Source organism: Rhinichthys klamathensis, unplaced genomic scaffold (assembly GCF_029890125.1).
Source record: "Rhinichthys klamathensis goyatoka isolate OS25496 unplaced genomic scaffold, OSU_Roscu_1.1 h1tg000354l_1, whole genome shotgun sequence".
NCBI classification, from domain to species: domain Eukaryota; kingdom Metazoa; phylum Chordata; class Actinopteri; order Cypriniformes; family Leuciscidae; genus Rhinichthys; species Rhinichthys klamathensis.
Window position 1 is genome coordinate 1,273,175 of NW_026606864.1, and position 17,876 is coordinate 1,291,050.

Below are 17,876 nucleotides of genomic sequence, written 5' to 3' on the forward strand. Positions count from 1 at the left end.
GAACAGCTAGCTAATGACCACAGTGCTTTTAAGAAAAGTGATTTTAACCAATTTAGCCTATAGCAAATATGTTTGCTGCAATTATACTAAACACTTCAGAGCAACTTTCCTCTATGAAAAGTAAAAAAGCTAAAATTGATAAATTTCGTTGTCTCTGCTATAACTTACGTTACGATGTGTTTTTGGGACACGGATTGCTGGTTTGTTGTATTAATGCCAGTGGATCTGATCGTCTGTTCAACATCTATTGTAAATGTCGCCTCCTGTAGGAAGCATCTGACAATGAATTGAGATGGAAAGCAGGATGCAGAATTGTAATTCGAAGTAAAAGAGGAAGTAGAATTAAAAAGCCTTATTTTGATTCAACTGGATGTTTATGTTGTATGCTTTTTTTTTTAATCGTTCAAAAACTTTGGATGAAAAATCGTGTAGGGCACATCCGAAATTAATGTGCCAGTGTCCCCTGTCACCTAACAAAATATTTTAAAAAATATATATATAAATCAACCATCGAGCCCATGTTCTGCCTGAGGATGCTACAGAAGAAATATAGAGAATTTAACAAGAAGCTATACACATGGTGTTCATAGACCTGGAAAAAGCATACGACTATACCAAGAGACACTGCATCAGGTTAAGACAGTCCCAGAGATATACATTGATATCATCAAAGATATGTACAACGCAGGTTATGGTTATTACCAATGTTGGAGAGACAGAGGAGATGGAGATTGAGGTTGGACTACACCAAGGTTCAACACTCAGCTTACTATTCATAATAATTATGGATGTGATCACGGAAGATATAGAGGAGACACCCTGGGCAATGCTGTTTGCGGATGACGTTGTTATAAGTTATGAGGATAGAGAGGAGGCTGGATATATGGAGTGAAAACTAGAAGGAGCTGGACTGAAGCAAGACTAAACCTACTGGAAGAGAAGAGAGTATAAGATTGAGATAGTATGACGGCACAAAGCACACAAATCTCCAACAAATAGCCTTCAAATACCTGGGAACCACCATCCACCAAGATGGAGGCTGCGGGAAAGAGGTAGAGTTGAGAATAAGCAGGAGGGAGCTGACCAGAGTTAATACGTCATACCAACAAAGTTAAAAACACTCATCTATAGGACAGCTATAAGACGGAAGTCAGACTTGATAGGATCCTGTGAGACGCGGATGCTGAGGCTCTTGGAATAAAGACAGACACAGACTGTCTGTGGCGATATCAAAATAAAATATTTAACTTTTGTTTAGTTTTAGAAAAGCAGTGTATTGCTGTAATTTAATTCATTTATTGAACAACTTATTTTATAAGCCTGTTTCCTAAAATAAAGCAACCCTCACCTGTAAAAACACACTGACAAAGGAGAAGTTTCAGGTTTAAAGTGGTTTATTGGTATTAAAAATAATTATATATTTGCAAACAAGTTGCAGCTTCATGGCGAACAAAGAAAATAGTTCAAAACAAAGATGACAAATAAACACTAAACAGACAGTACAACAGTGTATGGCAATATAAAAGACAAAAACATTTGACACTTTTTAACAATGAGGTCTTCTGGATGCAAATGAAATGAACCCATTCAATTTATTTTACTAAATTACTAAAAATGTAAGGTCCAGTTTTTCTGAAGATATTGTACATGTAATATGTCTGTAAAGATTAAATAAAAGTTACGTTTTTGCTACTTAAATACTGTAAGGAATTCTCCGGAATATTAATAACCGATTTTCATTCAAATCATTAACGTTAATACCTCAAAACACACACATCCATATATTAGCAACAGTACATGAACGGATACAGGGCGTTCGGTACGGTACAGGAAATGACACAAATTATTACATATCTGGGTTAGCTTATTCAATGACATTTTTGATCAATCAACAATAATTCATTAACCTCCCTAATCTTACATATACAGCATTGGTGATTCATTTGAGCTATGACTTTTCCTCAGTAAAGATGAATGGTGCATGTTAAAGTGCCCCTATATGCTTTTTTGGGATATTACCTTTCATGCAGCGCGTAATAATAGAGATGTTTGTGAATGTAAAATATCTGCAAAGTTTTAAAGATCAAAGTGCACGACAAATAAACGTATCGTCTCCTAAAGAAAGAGTTGATTCTGAATCGATGAAACGAGTCGTCAGTAATTCCAGTCTCACTTCCTGTTACATGCGTAACACATTAGCATAATGCCAGCCTGTGATCTTCGTTGGCTGCCGGCGATCAACGTCTACTTTGACCCTCAAACACTGTAGTTGCAGCTGAGACTGGAAGAGTTTGGTTCGTGTTGTCGGCATGTTGAGAAGACGCTGTTTTCTGTGCTGGGAATCCACTTAACTGCTCTTCAAAAGCATGAGACTCGTGCTGGAAATGATGCGGACAAACCGACGCCATCGTTACTGTTCGCATCACTGTGTATCAAGTGCTGAGGAAGATCCAGACTCAGATATGGTAATGAGCGTTTTGTTTCTGATACACACTGTAAGCGGTCGACCAATCACAACAGACTGGGCCGTCTGACCAATCAGAGCAGAGTAGCTCGCAGCAAGGAGGGGTTTAGAGAGACCGAATCTTCAAACGAACCGTTTTCAGACTCTTCGAGAAATGAGGTGATGTGCCATCTATTTTATGAGGAAATTAAACCTTTGATGCATTTTTTTTACCTTTGATGCCTGTAAACCTATTGTAGGAGGACACCTCTAAAACTAAATTAGGAACCTTAAAAATAGCATAATAGGGGCAATTTAAACACCATTCATCCATAATATTATTTATCAGTCCGAGTGAATCACATGTATTATTCAGTGTAAAGAAGGATATAGTAATTTATGTAACTCTTTATACATCTTAACTCATACATATGTCAAAAGATGAATTAGAGCAAAAACACTAAGTCTCAAAGTAGACAGATACAGGGGAAACTCGAAAAATTTGAATATCGTGCAAAAGTTCATTTATTTCAGTAATTCAACTTAAAAGGCGAAACTAATATAGACTCATTACATGCAAAGTGAGATATTTCAAGCCTTTATTTGTTATAATTTTGATGATTATGGCTTATAGCTTATGAAAACCTTTTCTTTTAGGGTTTTCATAAGCTGTAAGCCATAATCATCACAATTATAACACATTAGGCTTGAAATATCTCACTTTGCATGTAATGAGTCTATATTAGTTTCACCTTTTAAGTTGAATTACTGAAATAAATGAACTTTTGCATGATATTAATTTTTCGAGTTTCACCAGTAGATAGCTCTTCGTGACGATTAAATCAGTGTTTACCAACTCCAAATTTGCAGCAAGGATCAAACAGGACCAGAGTTGGGAAACACGGCTTAAAGTGCATAGAACAGAACAGATCTGGTACGTTTGTAACTAGGTTTGTACTGAATTGGCTGCACCATTAAAGTGGTATTCCTGCTGTACCTGGAACAACACTATCGTTTTTAGTGTTGAAATTTGGCATGCATACGTAAGGATCGCTTTTGTGCTGAAGAGCCAGTTATTCACATGTTCTTTCTTAAAATGTAAATGCATGCAAACAGAAATATCATACATGGTCCTGGTCGGAGGCTTTTGTAAATATTTCAATGGCACTGGTGCAACCGGCTCCATATAAAACAACAGAAAACTAATTGTCATCTATATTGACCACTAAAGCTTACAAATTATTTGTCCTGATCAGAGCGGTGAAACGAAATTCTAATTTTGAAACCCTGAGATGTGTTTTCATGAAAGAACCTCATGAATGTCGGAAGATCCTCTTCTGGCTTCACTGCTGTACATGAGCACACAATCTTCGGCCTGCAGAAAAAAAAAACCTGCATTAATATCTTCTCGGACTTAAACTCCTGGATCAAATTTTGATGAACACCACTAAAAGGTGATCCACTTTATTGAGCCTGAAAAAACTGAGTTTACTCAAACGAAGCCCAAGCTTACCCGAGGAGCCACTGAAACCGGTTTGGTTCAACAGGCTCCGGTAGTTCCGGTGACCCTGAGATGACGTTCTCTCTTCTGCTAGAGCCATTATAGTTCATCTGACCTAGAGATTATAAAATACAAGACTTTAGAAACCTTTAGCATTAAGCTGAGCTCGTGCTGACTTCGTGATTATTCACCGTTTTATGTTTCACAATTCATAAGCTTTTATGGCACTGAATTTTAAAGCAGTTTATCTGCATTACAAATGTAGCTTCAAAAATGTATTAAAACGTTTATTAAAGGAAAATGTGTTATTTTGAAGAATGTGTTTTTACTTAGTCCACACAATGAAAGTCAATGGGGTCCAATTTTATTTTGCAGCCCATTGACTTCATTGCAGGGACAAACTAATAATTCAGTTCTGTAGAAAAAAGGAAAGTTTTGAAACAACATGAGGGTGAGTAAACGATGATAGAATTGTAATTTTTAGGTGAAAATACAGTAGTTTTAAACATTTTTAACTTACCATTTAACTCTTTGTGTGCCGTTCCTGAGCAGATACACCATAGAAACACATTAAAAACTATCAGCGCAAATACAGCTGCAGTTACTGCCAAATCATGCCGTCTAGATTCGTCACTGCTATTAGCGCCTTTTTCATCTGTAGGAAAACATCAGTCTTTTTACAGTTTTTATGAATTCATAACAACATGCAATGACAAAACAAATCTCCAAATTTAATTTGAGAAAATCTGACTGAGCTACAATCACAAATACAGGAGAAGAGGTCAAAATGATACATCTGCAAGTTATACACTATCATATTGTCACGGTGGGTTGTGGAGAATGGAAGAGAGGATTCAAGCGCAGAGTGAATGATGAGGTTTTAATAAAGAAAACATGAAATAAACAAACCAACAAAAGAATCCAATGATTTCCGAACTAAATCCAACACAGACATGGCAAAACAGGACCGGTACAGAACTCCACCCAACTAACACCAAAACAATAAACAACGAACGAGCACAGGACAGCAAACACAGGAAGACTAAATAGGGAGTCAAACAAGGAGGGTAACGAGACAGACAGGTGGAGCAAATAAACCAATAATCAGATAACAAGAGGGAGGGGTCAACAATGACGAGAGCACATGGCTCAACACAACAAACACCCATGTGCAACACAAGACCGGACAGACATGTGACACATATTTACCCCATTGTATTATAAGTGTCTGTGTCTGACTGCTGTGAGAGACGTAACACTCATAACTCTCTTCTTCATCTCTGTGAATCTCCACACTGATTCTCATCTGGAAGCTCTCGTCATCATTCGGTCGGACTCCAGTAGAGCTGAAGGCCTCGAGGTTTCTGTCGTTCAGTGTGATCTTCATCTCGATGTGTTTGGGGTAGAAGCCAGTGGCCAGACAGCTCAGATTCAGCTTGCTTCGGTCATGAGGAGCTTCAGAGGCAAACATGTGAACATCTGGTGCATCTGCAATAACAAACACCAGGAATAAAATAATCCATATTATTTCTACACACAAGAAAAATCAAACACAAACCACTATAAAAGTAGTCCATATAACTCATGCACTTTATGTGAGAAAGTTATATTTTTAATTCACTAATTCCATTTGCTGTCTAATCAAGAGACATTTTAAATGTTTGAAAATGAAAAAGAAAAACACTGAAGTCATGAGAACAACACATACTGCTTATCGAATCATTAAATGTGGAGATCCAGTCCATGCAGGTCTTGAGGAATGACTGGAGATACTGATTATGTAATTTGTTAGAGTCCCACTTCCTTTTGGTTTCTATTGCCTTTGGATTTTTCTCCATCCACTGCATTGTGTCAGAATTAAAGGCAATAAAATCCTCTCCATCATATCTGTACTCATCAAACGCTTTTACATTCATCCCTGCGTCCACCTCACAGCCGACTCTCCTCTGCAGTGTATGGAGGCCTACAAATATATGATAACATTGGTGATAAACGAAACAATCAATATTTATTTTAATAAATAACTCTTCGAAAATGAATGTGTATATGTTTTTACTGAACTCAGCAGACTCACCGTCACATTTGGATCTTGTGCAGTTTGACAGAGTATAAACTACATGCATAAACCAGTCTTTAGGATCATCTGGTTCTTCAGTGTCTCTCCAGATCTCTGACTTCTGACGGTCTCTTTTCCAGGTTTGTTCTTCATTACTGTAGTGAGAGATGCGTCGGTCATCATACAGACCCACGGCACTGAACTGAGGCCCGGAGAATCCCGCAGGTTTGGAGAGAGCGCTGTAAACGTACTGGAGAACATGTCTCTCTGAAGGAAAATAAATGCAAGACAAGAATACTGTGGAAACACAGCAAAGTGATCACAGTGCAGTCTTTCACACACCACGGACCCCCAAATCTGATTATCCCCAAACCCCCATCCTAAAATCTACAATGCAGCTATATCATTTCATGTAATAAGACCCAAATAATATTATATGTTGTAAAATGTTGTTTGGAAAATATTTAGTTTCTATTGTTAGATCATTGTGGTTTTTTTCCCTACTCACTATAGTAGCCTACTGTACTGTAAGATTTATTGAAATATATATATTATATTTATTTAAATCAAATTTATGTAGGCCTATTTTAATCTATGTATTTAAATCCATTTTTATTTTTTAGATGTATTTATCTATTTTAATCAAATGTATTTATTAGTTATTTAAATCAAAGTGTATTTGTTTATTTTAATAGCCTATATTTTATTTTAATCAAATCTGCTAATTATTTAATTCAATTTGTTTATTTTTAATCTTTTTTTCAAATGTAGTTTTTTGTAGTTTATCTTGTTTTTATTAATATTTATTTTTTCATTTTTTACACAGTTTTTCTCATTGCTTTTCCACAGATCTCCTAGCGCTCTCTTGTGGCCCCCAGTTTGAAAACCCCTAGTCAACCTGTCTAATGTTATTAATGAAAAATACACGAGATGGTTCTGAATAACTATATAAATCAACTATATAAACTTCCACATTTCTTAATACAAAACTGCACAAATCGTGGAAAATGCAATAGCATTTCTGTGAAACTTTAGATTCACAGTTTTGTCAATGGTTTGTGGGTGCCCGCTTCCACAAGCTGAACTGTCCCACGCATAGGTCGCGGAAACATGATGCATTGATGCAAATGCCATCGAGTTTTTAGAATTCCCACGTCGCCCATATAATGTCGCCGCATATTTGTCCCGGGACAGTCGATCCACTGATACACCGAGAAGGCCATGGGATCCCCTCTGTTACGATCGCATTCCGCAGGAGGGGGACCAGCAGTAACTGCGCCAGGACAACCGGAATTACATGCAGCTTTAAATAACCACCCAATTGAAATAACGGGAGAAGCACACACACACACACACACACACACGCCTAACTTCAAGTTCTTCAAAGTGTGGGCGGCAAGGGCAGTGACCCCGATAGAAGAAGGAATCTTTGCAATCTTATTTTGAAGGCAGGATATCAATCTAATAACACCTCTGACCTCATGTTAATTCTGTGCTGATGATGTCCATGTTTTAATGCCATTATGACATCAGCTTTTAGCGCTCGTGCTAGAGTTTCAGACATTGATGAGGAGACACATTATTTTGGCATCACGTGCAGACAAGAGAGAAGGAAAGCTGCAAATGCACAAAACTTAACTATTATGCAAAAAACAAACAAACAAAAAACCTCGCTGAACTCAGGATTAGGCTAAAATATTCTCTCACATCTCCCTTTAATCTAAAATAACTCTCCCTGTCGCATCACTTTAAAACGTAACTTAATTTAACACGAACTTTAATACAAATTCAACCGCCAAAAACAAAAATTACAAAATATACAATATAGGCCTAGGCCTACATTAATATATATATTAAAATAAATATTTACTTTGCTTACCGCACTGAACATTGGTTATGCGCAAAGAAATGTAACAGAGACAAAAAGTCGTATTGATTCCATTTTGTTTCCCCAGGAAAAGTAAAAGCATCAGCATCATGTTCTAGAGCCATAAAGCACCTGTGAACGCGCCCGTCGCGCCGCTGCCTCGCGAGCTCAGACACAGCGATGACAGGATCATCAGTGAGTTCCTTTCGTTTGAAACGCAGAGCCAGAATCTCATTCTTCTTCTGGGATTTTGCCAGTTTAATAATGCATTATTACCGCCACTAACTGGACTGGAGTGTCCAGACAGAGGACTGGACTGTGGATGTTTCAGCATCAGCTGTTACTCACACACGTGATCTTGGCCAACCCTCGCACACGTGATCATGTCCCTGCTCAGGTAGAAGCTCCTGTTGTCCTCCACACTGAACGCTGATTGGTCAAGAGAAACTCTTCCCTTCACCTGCACAAAGGGCTTCAGAGTCAGACAGTGCTTTCCTGCCATAAATATACCAAAACAACCTTTTTTTTAAATGTATTTTTATGCGATAATGATCTGATGCTTTTTGTTTGTTTATGTAGGCCTATGTTTTAGTAGAACAGATCATCAGTAAAAGTGTACGATAGCATATAAAGGGCAGATGAGCATTAAACATATTTTTCTCACTTCATCTGTCCCACTTTAGCAAAAATTCATCCTAATATTTGAATAGTCCTTTCAAAACCTTTCGCTCACCGTTCAACATCTAATGTACATGTAAATGTCGCCCACTGTAGGCTGTGGAAGTATCTGACAGTGAGTTGAGATGACAAAATAGTGGCAGAATTACAACTCGAAATAGAATTAAGATGGAATGAAATTAAAATAATTTTTATTGTATTTTTAATGATACGTTTCATATTCCCAATGTTTATCCATAAAAATAAACATTGGGAATCTGATATCCAAATGCAGAATGGTAAGCATTAATAGTAGACATTAAAGTCTGTTGTGATGAAGGTTAATTGTTCTGACAGTACTGAGAGTAATCATATACATATCAGGGAATAACTATGTGTGCATTCTTTTGGGGCCACCATTTAATCAAATTATCAGATTTGTTTGCATATGCCTTTTTGGAAGAAAAACCAAAAGACATGTCACCTTTGTCAACTTGCACTTTGTCACACTAAACAAAATAATTTTAAATGATTTGATTTGAACGCACACGTAAAATGACACCAAATGCAAATTCAAGGCTTGAAGAGGAAAGCTCATTCACAACACGACTCTCAGGTTTATCAACTTTGGGATGTTGCTTTTACATGATTTCTGATTTAACACACACAAAAAAAGAAGACTCAGAGGTTACAAGCTGACCTTTTACACTAAAAAAGTTATGCAATTTTGCATTATTATTTTTTTCCATTAGATTGATGTTGTAAATGCAGAAATTAAGTTTTATTTTAAGTGGTTTTGTGCAAGATGATAAAAGAGGGAGTCTTTATATTGTTTAATGTCTTGATACGTTGGGTTAACACATTCTGGCTTTTGATTGGGTTGAAGATTTGACTATTTATTACTAATTAGCATGCAATTGGTTGTTATTGAACCCAATGATATCATTTTTGTTACAAGGAAAAGTGTGGATTAAGTAATCTGAGATAACTGTAACAGAGTCTAGATGTAATGCAGCGATTAGATGGCGGCGAGTCATCAACGAGCTAACAAATCTGTTTCTACTGTATGACAATGACTCTTGAGATGAACTTTGAAAAATACCAATTCAGGATTCTGCTTTTGTTGACAATACATATATGACGTTGACACATGGATTGGTTGTATCATTATGTACCTGTAGTCCACTATGCGACTTCTCGTTCTGCCTATTACAGCTCTCAAATCTCATTACACATTTAAACACAACAGGTTTGGTTAGGAGAAGCATCGTTTGGTTTGGTTAGCATCATTTACACCACATCAAACTGGAGTGATGCATGCATCTTGATGCACCACATTTGAAGAGCTTTTTTTGTCCTGTTTGAAGCTTGACAGATGTGGCAACAATGAACTATTGTTAAATGAAAAATAACTAAACAGAAATGTCTTTCTTTGTGTTTTCAATGGAGCATCAAACATGTTTGGAACAACATGAGGGTGAGTACATGACTTTTTTAAATTTTGGGTGGATTATTCCTTTAAACTCACCATTTAACTTTCTCCATTTGTAGACTAAAAACATGATGGATAGAACTTCAACTGTAACTGCAAAAGCACCTGAAACTTAGTTTCTGTACTACAAATAGTGCATTTTCCATCTGTAGAAGCACAATGAACCAATAAACCTAACCATTACAAATAACAAATATTTTTAACCATTTTATACATTCATACATAGTAACATGCAACAGAACTGACAATCTGACTGAGCTGCCATCACAAAGACATGTAGAAGAACATCCAAAAGCTAGAGAGCTGCAACATTTTAACTTCAATTTAACAAAGTAACAATTATCAGAGACACAATCATTTTCAATAAAACGTCAACATCTAAACCTCTGTTAATTCTCAAAAAGAACTTCTGCTGAGATCTTGAAAGAGTTATTGTCTTTTATTTTGATTTCAGGCTGTGTGGCTTTAAGTCAAAATTCAACATTAATTGCAGGTGCACAAGTGATTGATTCAATGTGGTTAACACGTTTACATGTATGGAGGGATTATTGGGTCAGATTGAAAACTAAAAGTCTAAAACTAAAAGTCTTAAACGAAAACCAAAAGTCTAAGTTTGAAACTAAAAGTCTAAGTCGAAAATGAATTTGGTATTTAGGATTGGGCATTTGGTATTTAGGATAGGGCATTTGGTATTTAGGATTGGGGATTTGGTCATTTAGCCATTTAGGATTTAGGATTGGGCATTTAGGGATTTAGGATTGGGCATTTAATCATTTAGCCATTTAGGATTGGGCATTTGAGGATTGAGGATTGAGGAGTGTATGCAAATAAGGAGGCGTGGCCCAAATACTGGAGGCTGGGTTTGAAATGGCTGGTGCAGATGCACCTTATGGACAGCAGAGGGAGCTCCAGTCAGTCCAGTGCTAAGGAGCACACTGTAATGAAACCAAACAAAGCGAGTGAGCAGGTATGGAGCGAGGACTGTACTTTATAATGTGATAACTTCAACTTAATGACAGCGTTGTATAGGGGTACTGGAACGGTACATGTATTCCTATTGAACCGAAACGGTAGCCTACGGGCGTCACGGTTCGGTGCACGAATTTACACGGAGAATACACGGTATAAAAATAAATAAAACTCTAAATAGCGATACATTTCGCTCTATTCGCGTTTGGTGTGAACGCAGCATAATAAACAGGCTGCGACGTCAAGGTTGCAATGTTGGAGTGTGTGCTGCAAAGTTCAAACTGCAAAGTGTGTATATTTGTGTACACTCGCAATAAAATACAACATTGTGCTTTTGTCACACTCTAAAATCTTGTCAAACTGTAACCTACAACTGTCACCCAACCAAAATCACACACACACACACACACACACACACACACACTCTCTCTCTCTCTCTCACACACACACACACACACACACCTAGTTCGTTCGCGCCCACGCCTCCCCCTCTCTCTCTCGCGCGCACACACACACTCCAGCATTGCAATCTTGATATCGCAGCCTGTTTATTATGCTGCGTTCACACCAAACGCGAGTAGAGCGAAATGTAACGCTATTTAGAGTTTTATTTATTTTTATACCGTGTATTCTCCGTGTAAATTCGTGCACCGAACCGTGACGCCCGTAGGCTAACGTTTCGGTTCAATAGGAATACATGTACCGTTCCAGTACCCCTATACAACGCTGTCATTAAGTTGAAGTTATCACATTATAAAGTACAGTCCTCGCTCCAGACCTGCTCACTCGCTCTGTTTGGTTTCATTACAGTGTGCTCCTTAGCACTGGAGCTCCCTCTGCTGTCCATAAGGTGCATCTGCACCAGCCATTTCAAACCCAGCCTCCAGTATTTGGGCCACGCCTCCTTATTTGCATACACTCCTCAATCCTCAATCCTCAAATGCCCAATCCTAAATGGCTAAATTATTAAATGCCCAATCCTAAATCCCTAAATGCCCAATCCTAAATCCTAAATGGCTAAATGACCAAATGCCCAATCCTAAATACCAAATGCCCTATCCTAAATACCAAATGCCCAATCCTAAATACAAAATGCCCAATCCTAAATACAAAATGCCCAATCCTAAATACCAAATTCATCTTTGACTTAGACTTTTAGTTTTCGACTTAGACTTTTAGTTTCAAACTTAGACTTTTGGTTTTCGTTTAAGACTTTTAGTTTTAGACTTTTAGTTTTCCATCTGACCCAATAATCCCTCCATATACATGCAGCCAATAACCCGTTCAAAACCGGGATATTAGCAATAACCCGGTCGCGAACGACCATGTAAACACCGGCAAAAACCAGAATATGCTCATATCCCGGATTTTAAAAACCGGGATATTATACCTGGGGTACCCTTTTCTAACCCGAATTTTTGGTCATGTAAACGCGTATCGGCATATCCCCATAGTGATTTGTGGAACTGCGCATGTTCTATTCGCAAGGAATCCCAAATCGTATAGTATGTTGAAATGAGTGTCCCAAAGACAAAGAGACCCGGATGGTCTACTATATCCGGTCAGAATCCGAAGTGCAGATCGATGCGCACTCTAACGGCTGATATTGCCCACAACCCATCGCGCGTTGGACGAGGATTCGGTTAGAACTACAAACACGAATGAAAAGTGTTCAAAAACTACAGACATGGAGGACGCGCGAGTCCGACGGTTATGTAGAGAGGTTTAGATAAAGGGGTTTGAGTGATTAATTATCAGTATCTAACCTGACGAAAATGTATTTATTCAATGTTGTCCACATTATATTGCATCTGCAGCAGCATTGTGAACTTTTGCAAAGATACGTTTAGCCATTAACTTTTAAATGCATTATTATATTCAAATTCCAAACACATGAGGAGAGTCTCCGCATGAAAGACCCATGACTGGCAGATGAATGTGCGACAACAATTCTCTCCGAAATGGTAAGAAGTTATATTAGATTGAATGGAGGATTTTAACTGTGACGAGATGATTGACAGGGCAGTTTACGGTGATAGGATGCACGCGACAGATCTGTCCATTAAAGATGACGAAGTAGCCTAGTATGTCCCAAAGCTTGCCTACTCTTTTGCTACACACTCAAAAGTATGTACTTTTTCTTCACAAAAAGAGTACATACTTTTAGGGCGTAGTATAAGTAGGCGAATTGGGACGCAGCATTGGTCTTTTGAGTAGAGAAACTTCAAAACATGGCGAGACCAGAGCCCGTCTACATTCTCTGTCTACGCAGCACTTTTGGAGCGAGGTCAGTAACGTTACCAGCATCAAAGCGCAAACAAAGGCGATCACTATCTACCCCGAACTATTCATTATCCGCGTGCTGCTGTTGTTGTTGTCTTTGGATACAGGAAGAAGAATTGGAAATGACGCATAAGGTTGTCCGTGCGTCGCCGTTTACATCAGGATATTGCAATTCCATGTATACAGGAGTAACTCTCTCTGCTCACGCATGTAAACGGGTTATTCCTAATGTTTCAGAAACCCGAACAGTGACCTTAACCCGACCATAACCCGAAAATTGGCTGCATGTAAACGTAGTCACAGATTTAACATCGTTTCGATGGTTGCTTGATCTAAGTAAGGTACAATGGTGTACCTTTTCGCTTTTGTACCTTAGGGTACTGCCCCAGTGAAAGCTATGCACCTTTTTTTTCTGAGAGTGCAATAAGAACCACAGAGAGTAAAGAATATAGCTACAACTCAAAGACACTTGATTTCGAACACATTAAAAACATAAAACATTGATTTCAAAACACTGAATTTATTAGAACAACATACTGTTTATCGATACATTAAACATGGAGATCCAGTTCATGGACTTCTTGAGGTATGACTGGAGGATCAGTCTGCGAAAACTTGATTGTTCCACTTTTTTTTTTGGTTTCTTTTGCCTTTAAATTTTTTCCAACCACTGCACTTTGCTGAAATTAAAAGCAATGAAATCCTCTCCATCATATCAGTACTCATCAAATGCCTTCACATTCATCACTGCATTCACCTCACAGCTGATTCTTATCTGTAGCGTATGGGGGCCTAAAAATCCTTGAGGAAATCATAGAGGCCTAGAGGATTTAGGAAGTAAAATTTAAATGCAATAAAAAAAGCCATAATTCTTCAATTAAAACAGCTCAAAGATCTGGGACTAGGTTTAAGCCTTGTATGTGAAACGGGGGGGTTAGAGTATCAAGCAACAATTAATCTAGAACAGTGCTTCCCAAAGCGGTACTGGTGAGCCGCAGAGGTATTGCAGTGGGGTGTGGCCTCGGCTAAATAAATCAAATTAAAATATTCACAAAGACAGCTAAGCATAAAACACAAAGGTGAGCTTAGACAGTGGCGTAACTATCGGTAAGCAGGGTACGCGGTTGCTTATGGGCCCGGACCAATCAGGGGCCCGCGTGACTGGAAGATATTGATTGACAGCCGGGGCCCCCTATCGCATTTTACTACTTTTATTCTGATCGCATTTTACTTTATCTCGAAATTATTTGAATAAATAATGACAAAAACGTATTTTACTGGTCATTAAATACAACGAACAATGATGGATTTTGGTGTAATTTGTTTCGAATTGAGACTGGGGAATCCCCGGGTGAACATGCGTATTGCGTCACTCAATTTGCCATACTGTCAATTGAGAATGCCCGTGCGCACCATCTGGATCTTAAGGATTTAATCGACAACTTTGCACAGAGGTAAGCAATGCAAGTGAGCATCTTTGTTATGTCTTTGGACCTAAGCCTATGTGTGTGTAGTCATAGCAGTGAGTAATGTGTTATGGTGTGCCGTCACCAGTGTTTTTTATTTTGTTGTGGTGCGCGTAGGCTACTCCTGATTTTGTCAGTCATCGCGTAGGCTACTCCTGATTTTGTCAGTCATCGCGTAGGCTACTCCTGATTTTGTCAGTCATCGCGTAGGCTACTCCTGATTTTGTCAGTCATCGCGTAGGCTACTCCTGATTTTGTCAGTCATCGCGTAGGCTACTCCTGATATTGGCGCCATTCACATATAGCGCCTAAAAACGCGTAGAAAACGCTAGGCGCGCCTCATTCTCCTTTTTCCAAAGCGCTAGGGCGGTTGCGCTCCGGAGGCGTCTGTCGTCGCTAAGCAAACATCAGCTACGTGACCTACGGTGCACTTGCGGCATTCTGAAAAGTTGAGATGTTTTTATCTCGATGCGGCGCGGACGCGCTTGGAAAAAACGAGCACGTCGCACCGCGACCGCGTCTCTTCCATTATGAGCGCGCATACCGCACGCCTACATTTGAAATAACAAACTTGAGTGCGCAAAAGACGCGATATGTGAACAGGCCCTTTGTCAGTCATCTCATCTCTAATATGCGTCATCACGTGCAGTAGTAGGGGGGCCCGCCTTGATAATCCTGCATAAGGGCCCGGTGTTGGCTTGTTACGCCACTGAGCTTAGACAATGATCTACAGCAGGAATAGGCAACGTTGATCCTGGAGTGCCGCTGTCCTGCAGAGTTTAGCTCCAACCCTGATATAAACTCGCCTGCCTTTAGCATTAGTAGTCCTGAAGACATTGATTAGCTTGCTCAGGTGTGTTTGATTAGGGTTGGGGCTAAACTCTGCAGGACAGCGGCACTCCAGGATCGACGTTGCCTATCCCTGATCTACAGTATACATCATCAGACTGAAAAGAGGGCTATAAATACACAGGTGAGGGACATCAAAAACCATGGAAACTAACTCAAAACACAGGAAGTAAGCTCAGGAGGTGAAGACAGAAACAATGGAAACTTTAAAATAAGAGTTCTTAGAACAGAAAACACAGAAAAACCGCGACGTTACTCCAAGGTGGAGCTGGGGGATCTTGTGACTGAGGTGGAGCCGGTAGGACTGAGGTTGATGGTGGAGCAAGAGGGAAACACAGGGGTGAAGGGCCGAGGCGAAGCTGAAGGCCCGGAAGTCCACGGTGGAACCGAGGCAGAGTCATGGGGTCGGAAGGCTGAGGTAGGGTCGGACCATTGAAGCGCTATCTCCGAAGAACACTGTAGAACTGATTGGGCAGGAGAATGTGGTCATGCCAGTGGAGCTGAAGGGCTGAGAAAAGCACGAGGAGCATAAGTATGAGGAAACGTCAGGAAAACTGAGGAAGACCCTGGACTAGTCATTTGAGGAGGAGGGACCAGGACACTGGATGGAATCTAGAAAAAAGTTGATATTGGGCAAAACCAGTGGAAGAGGAGGATCCAGGGAACTGGTCAGATCCAGGGAACCGGACATATCCAAAAAATAATTGATTGAAACCAGCAGAGGAGGTATATCCAGAGAACTGGATGAAACCAGTAAGGACTTTAGGCTGGACAGAACCAGCAAAGGAAAGGGGCCATGGAACTGGACGGGACCACTAGGACAATAAAATCTATGTCTTGCACACTGTTTTATGGTGCCATTTTAAACAGTATGGCTGGGAAAAACTAATCCGAAACTGAGGACATCCTTCTCTCCAGTGTGAATTCTCATGTGAAGTTTAAGCTTTTGTTTGTTGTGAAATTTTTCCCACACTCAGAGCAGGTTTAAGGCTTCCCTCCAGTGTGAATTCTCATGTGACTCTCAAGGCCTTTTTTCGTTGTGAAACTCTTTATACAATGAAGGCAGAAGAAAGGCTTCTCTCCAGAGTGAGTTCTCATGTGATATTTAAGGTTTTGTTTTTGTGTAAAACCCTTCTCACACTCAGAGCAGGTGAAAGGCTTCTCTCCAGTGTGAATTCTCATGTGACTCTCAAGGCCTTTTTTCGTTGTGAAACTCTTTACACAATGAAGGCAGAAGAAAGGCTTCTCTCCAGAGTGAGTTCTCATGTGATTTTTAAAGTTTTCTTGTTTTGTAAAACCCTTCTCACACTCAGAGCAGGTGAAAGGCTTCTCTCCAGAGTGAGTTCTCATGTGATTTTTAAGGTTTTCTTGTTGGGTAAAACACTTCTCACACTCAGAGCAGGTGAAAGGCTTCTCTCCAGTGTGAATTCTCATGTGATTCTCAAGGGTTATTTTCTGTGTAAAACTCATTCCACAGTGAAAGCAGTAAAAAGGCTTCTCTCCAGTGTGAATTCTCATGTGAGTTTTAAGCTGTCCTTGTTGTGTGAAACTCTTTCCACACTGAGAGCAGGTGAAAGGCTTCTCTCCAGTGTGAATTCTCATGTGTCTCTTAAGGTTTGCTTGGTGTCTGAAACTCTTTCCACACTGAGAGCAGGCGAAAGGTTTCTCTCCAGTGTGAATTCTCATGTGGCTCTCAAGGCTTGCTTTGTCTCTGAAACTGTTTCCACACTGAGAACAGGTGAAAGGCTTCTCTCCAGTGTGCATTTTCATGTGAATCTTAAGGTTTCTTTTCTCAACGAAACCGTTTCCACACTGAGAACAGGTGAAAGGCTTCTCTCCAGTGTGCATTTTCATGTGCCTCTTCAGTCCTTTTTTCTCCGTAAAACTCTTTACACACTGAGAGCAAGCAAAAGGCTTCTCTCCAGTGTGAATTGTCATGTGTTTCTTAAGGTTTTGTTTCATTGTGAAACTCTTTTTTTGAATTACTTTTAGAGCAGGTGAAAGGCTTTTCTTCAGAGTTAATTCTCATGTGCTGCTTAAGGTTAGCTTGTTCAATTAAACATCCCCCGTTGATGGCAAGTGACAATCTTCTTTCAGTTCCTTCCCATCTAAAATGAACATCAAAAGACCAATGTCAAAAATCAATTCAAAGACAATAAAGGTGAGATAGCCAAATTTGTTTATGCACCCCAATGACAGACTGCAATCTTTGCCATACTAAATTAAATCTAGATTAATACTATATTAAATCTCAATATAGTAACATTCTCATGTTACTGCCATCAAATCTGGT

The 17,876-nt window shown here is 39.2% G+C and overlaps 2 protein-coding genes across 2 annotated transcripts; both read right to left on the reverse strand.

Annotated features, from left to right (window-relative positions):
- Positions 1 to 3,525: 3,525 nt before the first annotated feature.
- On the reverse strand, positions 3,526 to 8,369 carry LOC130069081 (zinc-alpha-2-glycoprotein-like). The gene is made up of 7 exons (XM_056232770.1): positions 8,216 to 8,369; positions 6,019 to 6,312; positions 5,653 to 5,907; positions 5,154 to 5,432; positions 4,465 to 4,599; positions 3,957 to 4,059; positions 3,526 to 3,818 (listed from the first exon to the last, which is right to left on the reverse strand). Exons 1-7 carry the CDS (start codon positions 8,367 to 8,369, stop codon positions 3,683 to 3,685), a joined length of 1,356 nt encoding a protein of 451 aa, XP_056088745.1. The 3' UTR covers positions 3,526 to 3,682.
- An 8,198-nt stretch (positions 8,370 to 16,567) lies between these two features.
- On the reverse strand, positions 16,568 to 17,545 carry LOC130069082 (gastrula zinc finger protein XlCGF8.2DB-like). The gene is made up of 2 exons (XM_056232771.1): positions 17,102 to 17,545; positions 16,568 to 17,017 (listed from the first exon to the last, which is right to left on the reverse strand). The coding sequence occupies exons 1-2, from the start codon at positions 17,543 to 17,545 to the stop codon at positions 16,568 to 16,570; spliced, it is 894 nt and encodes a 297-aa protein (XP_056088746.1).
- Positions 17,546 to 17,876: the final 331 nt, after the last annotated feature.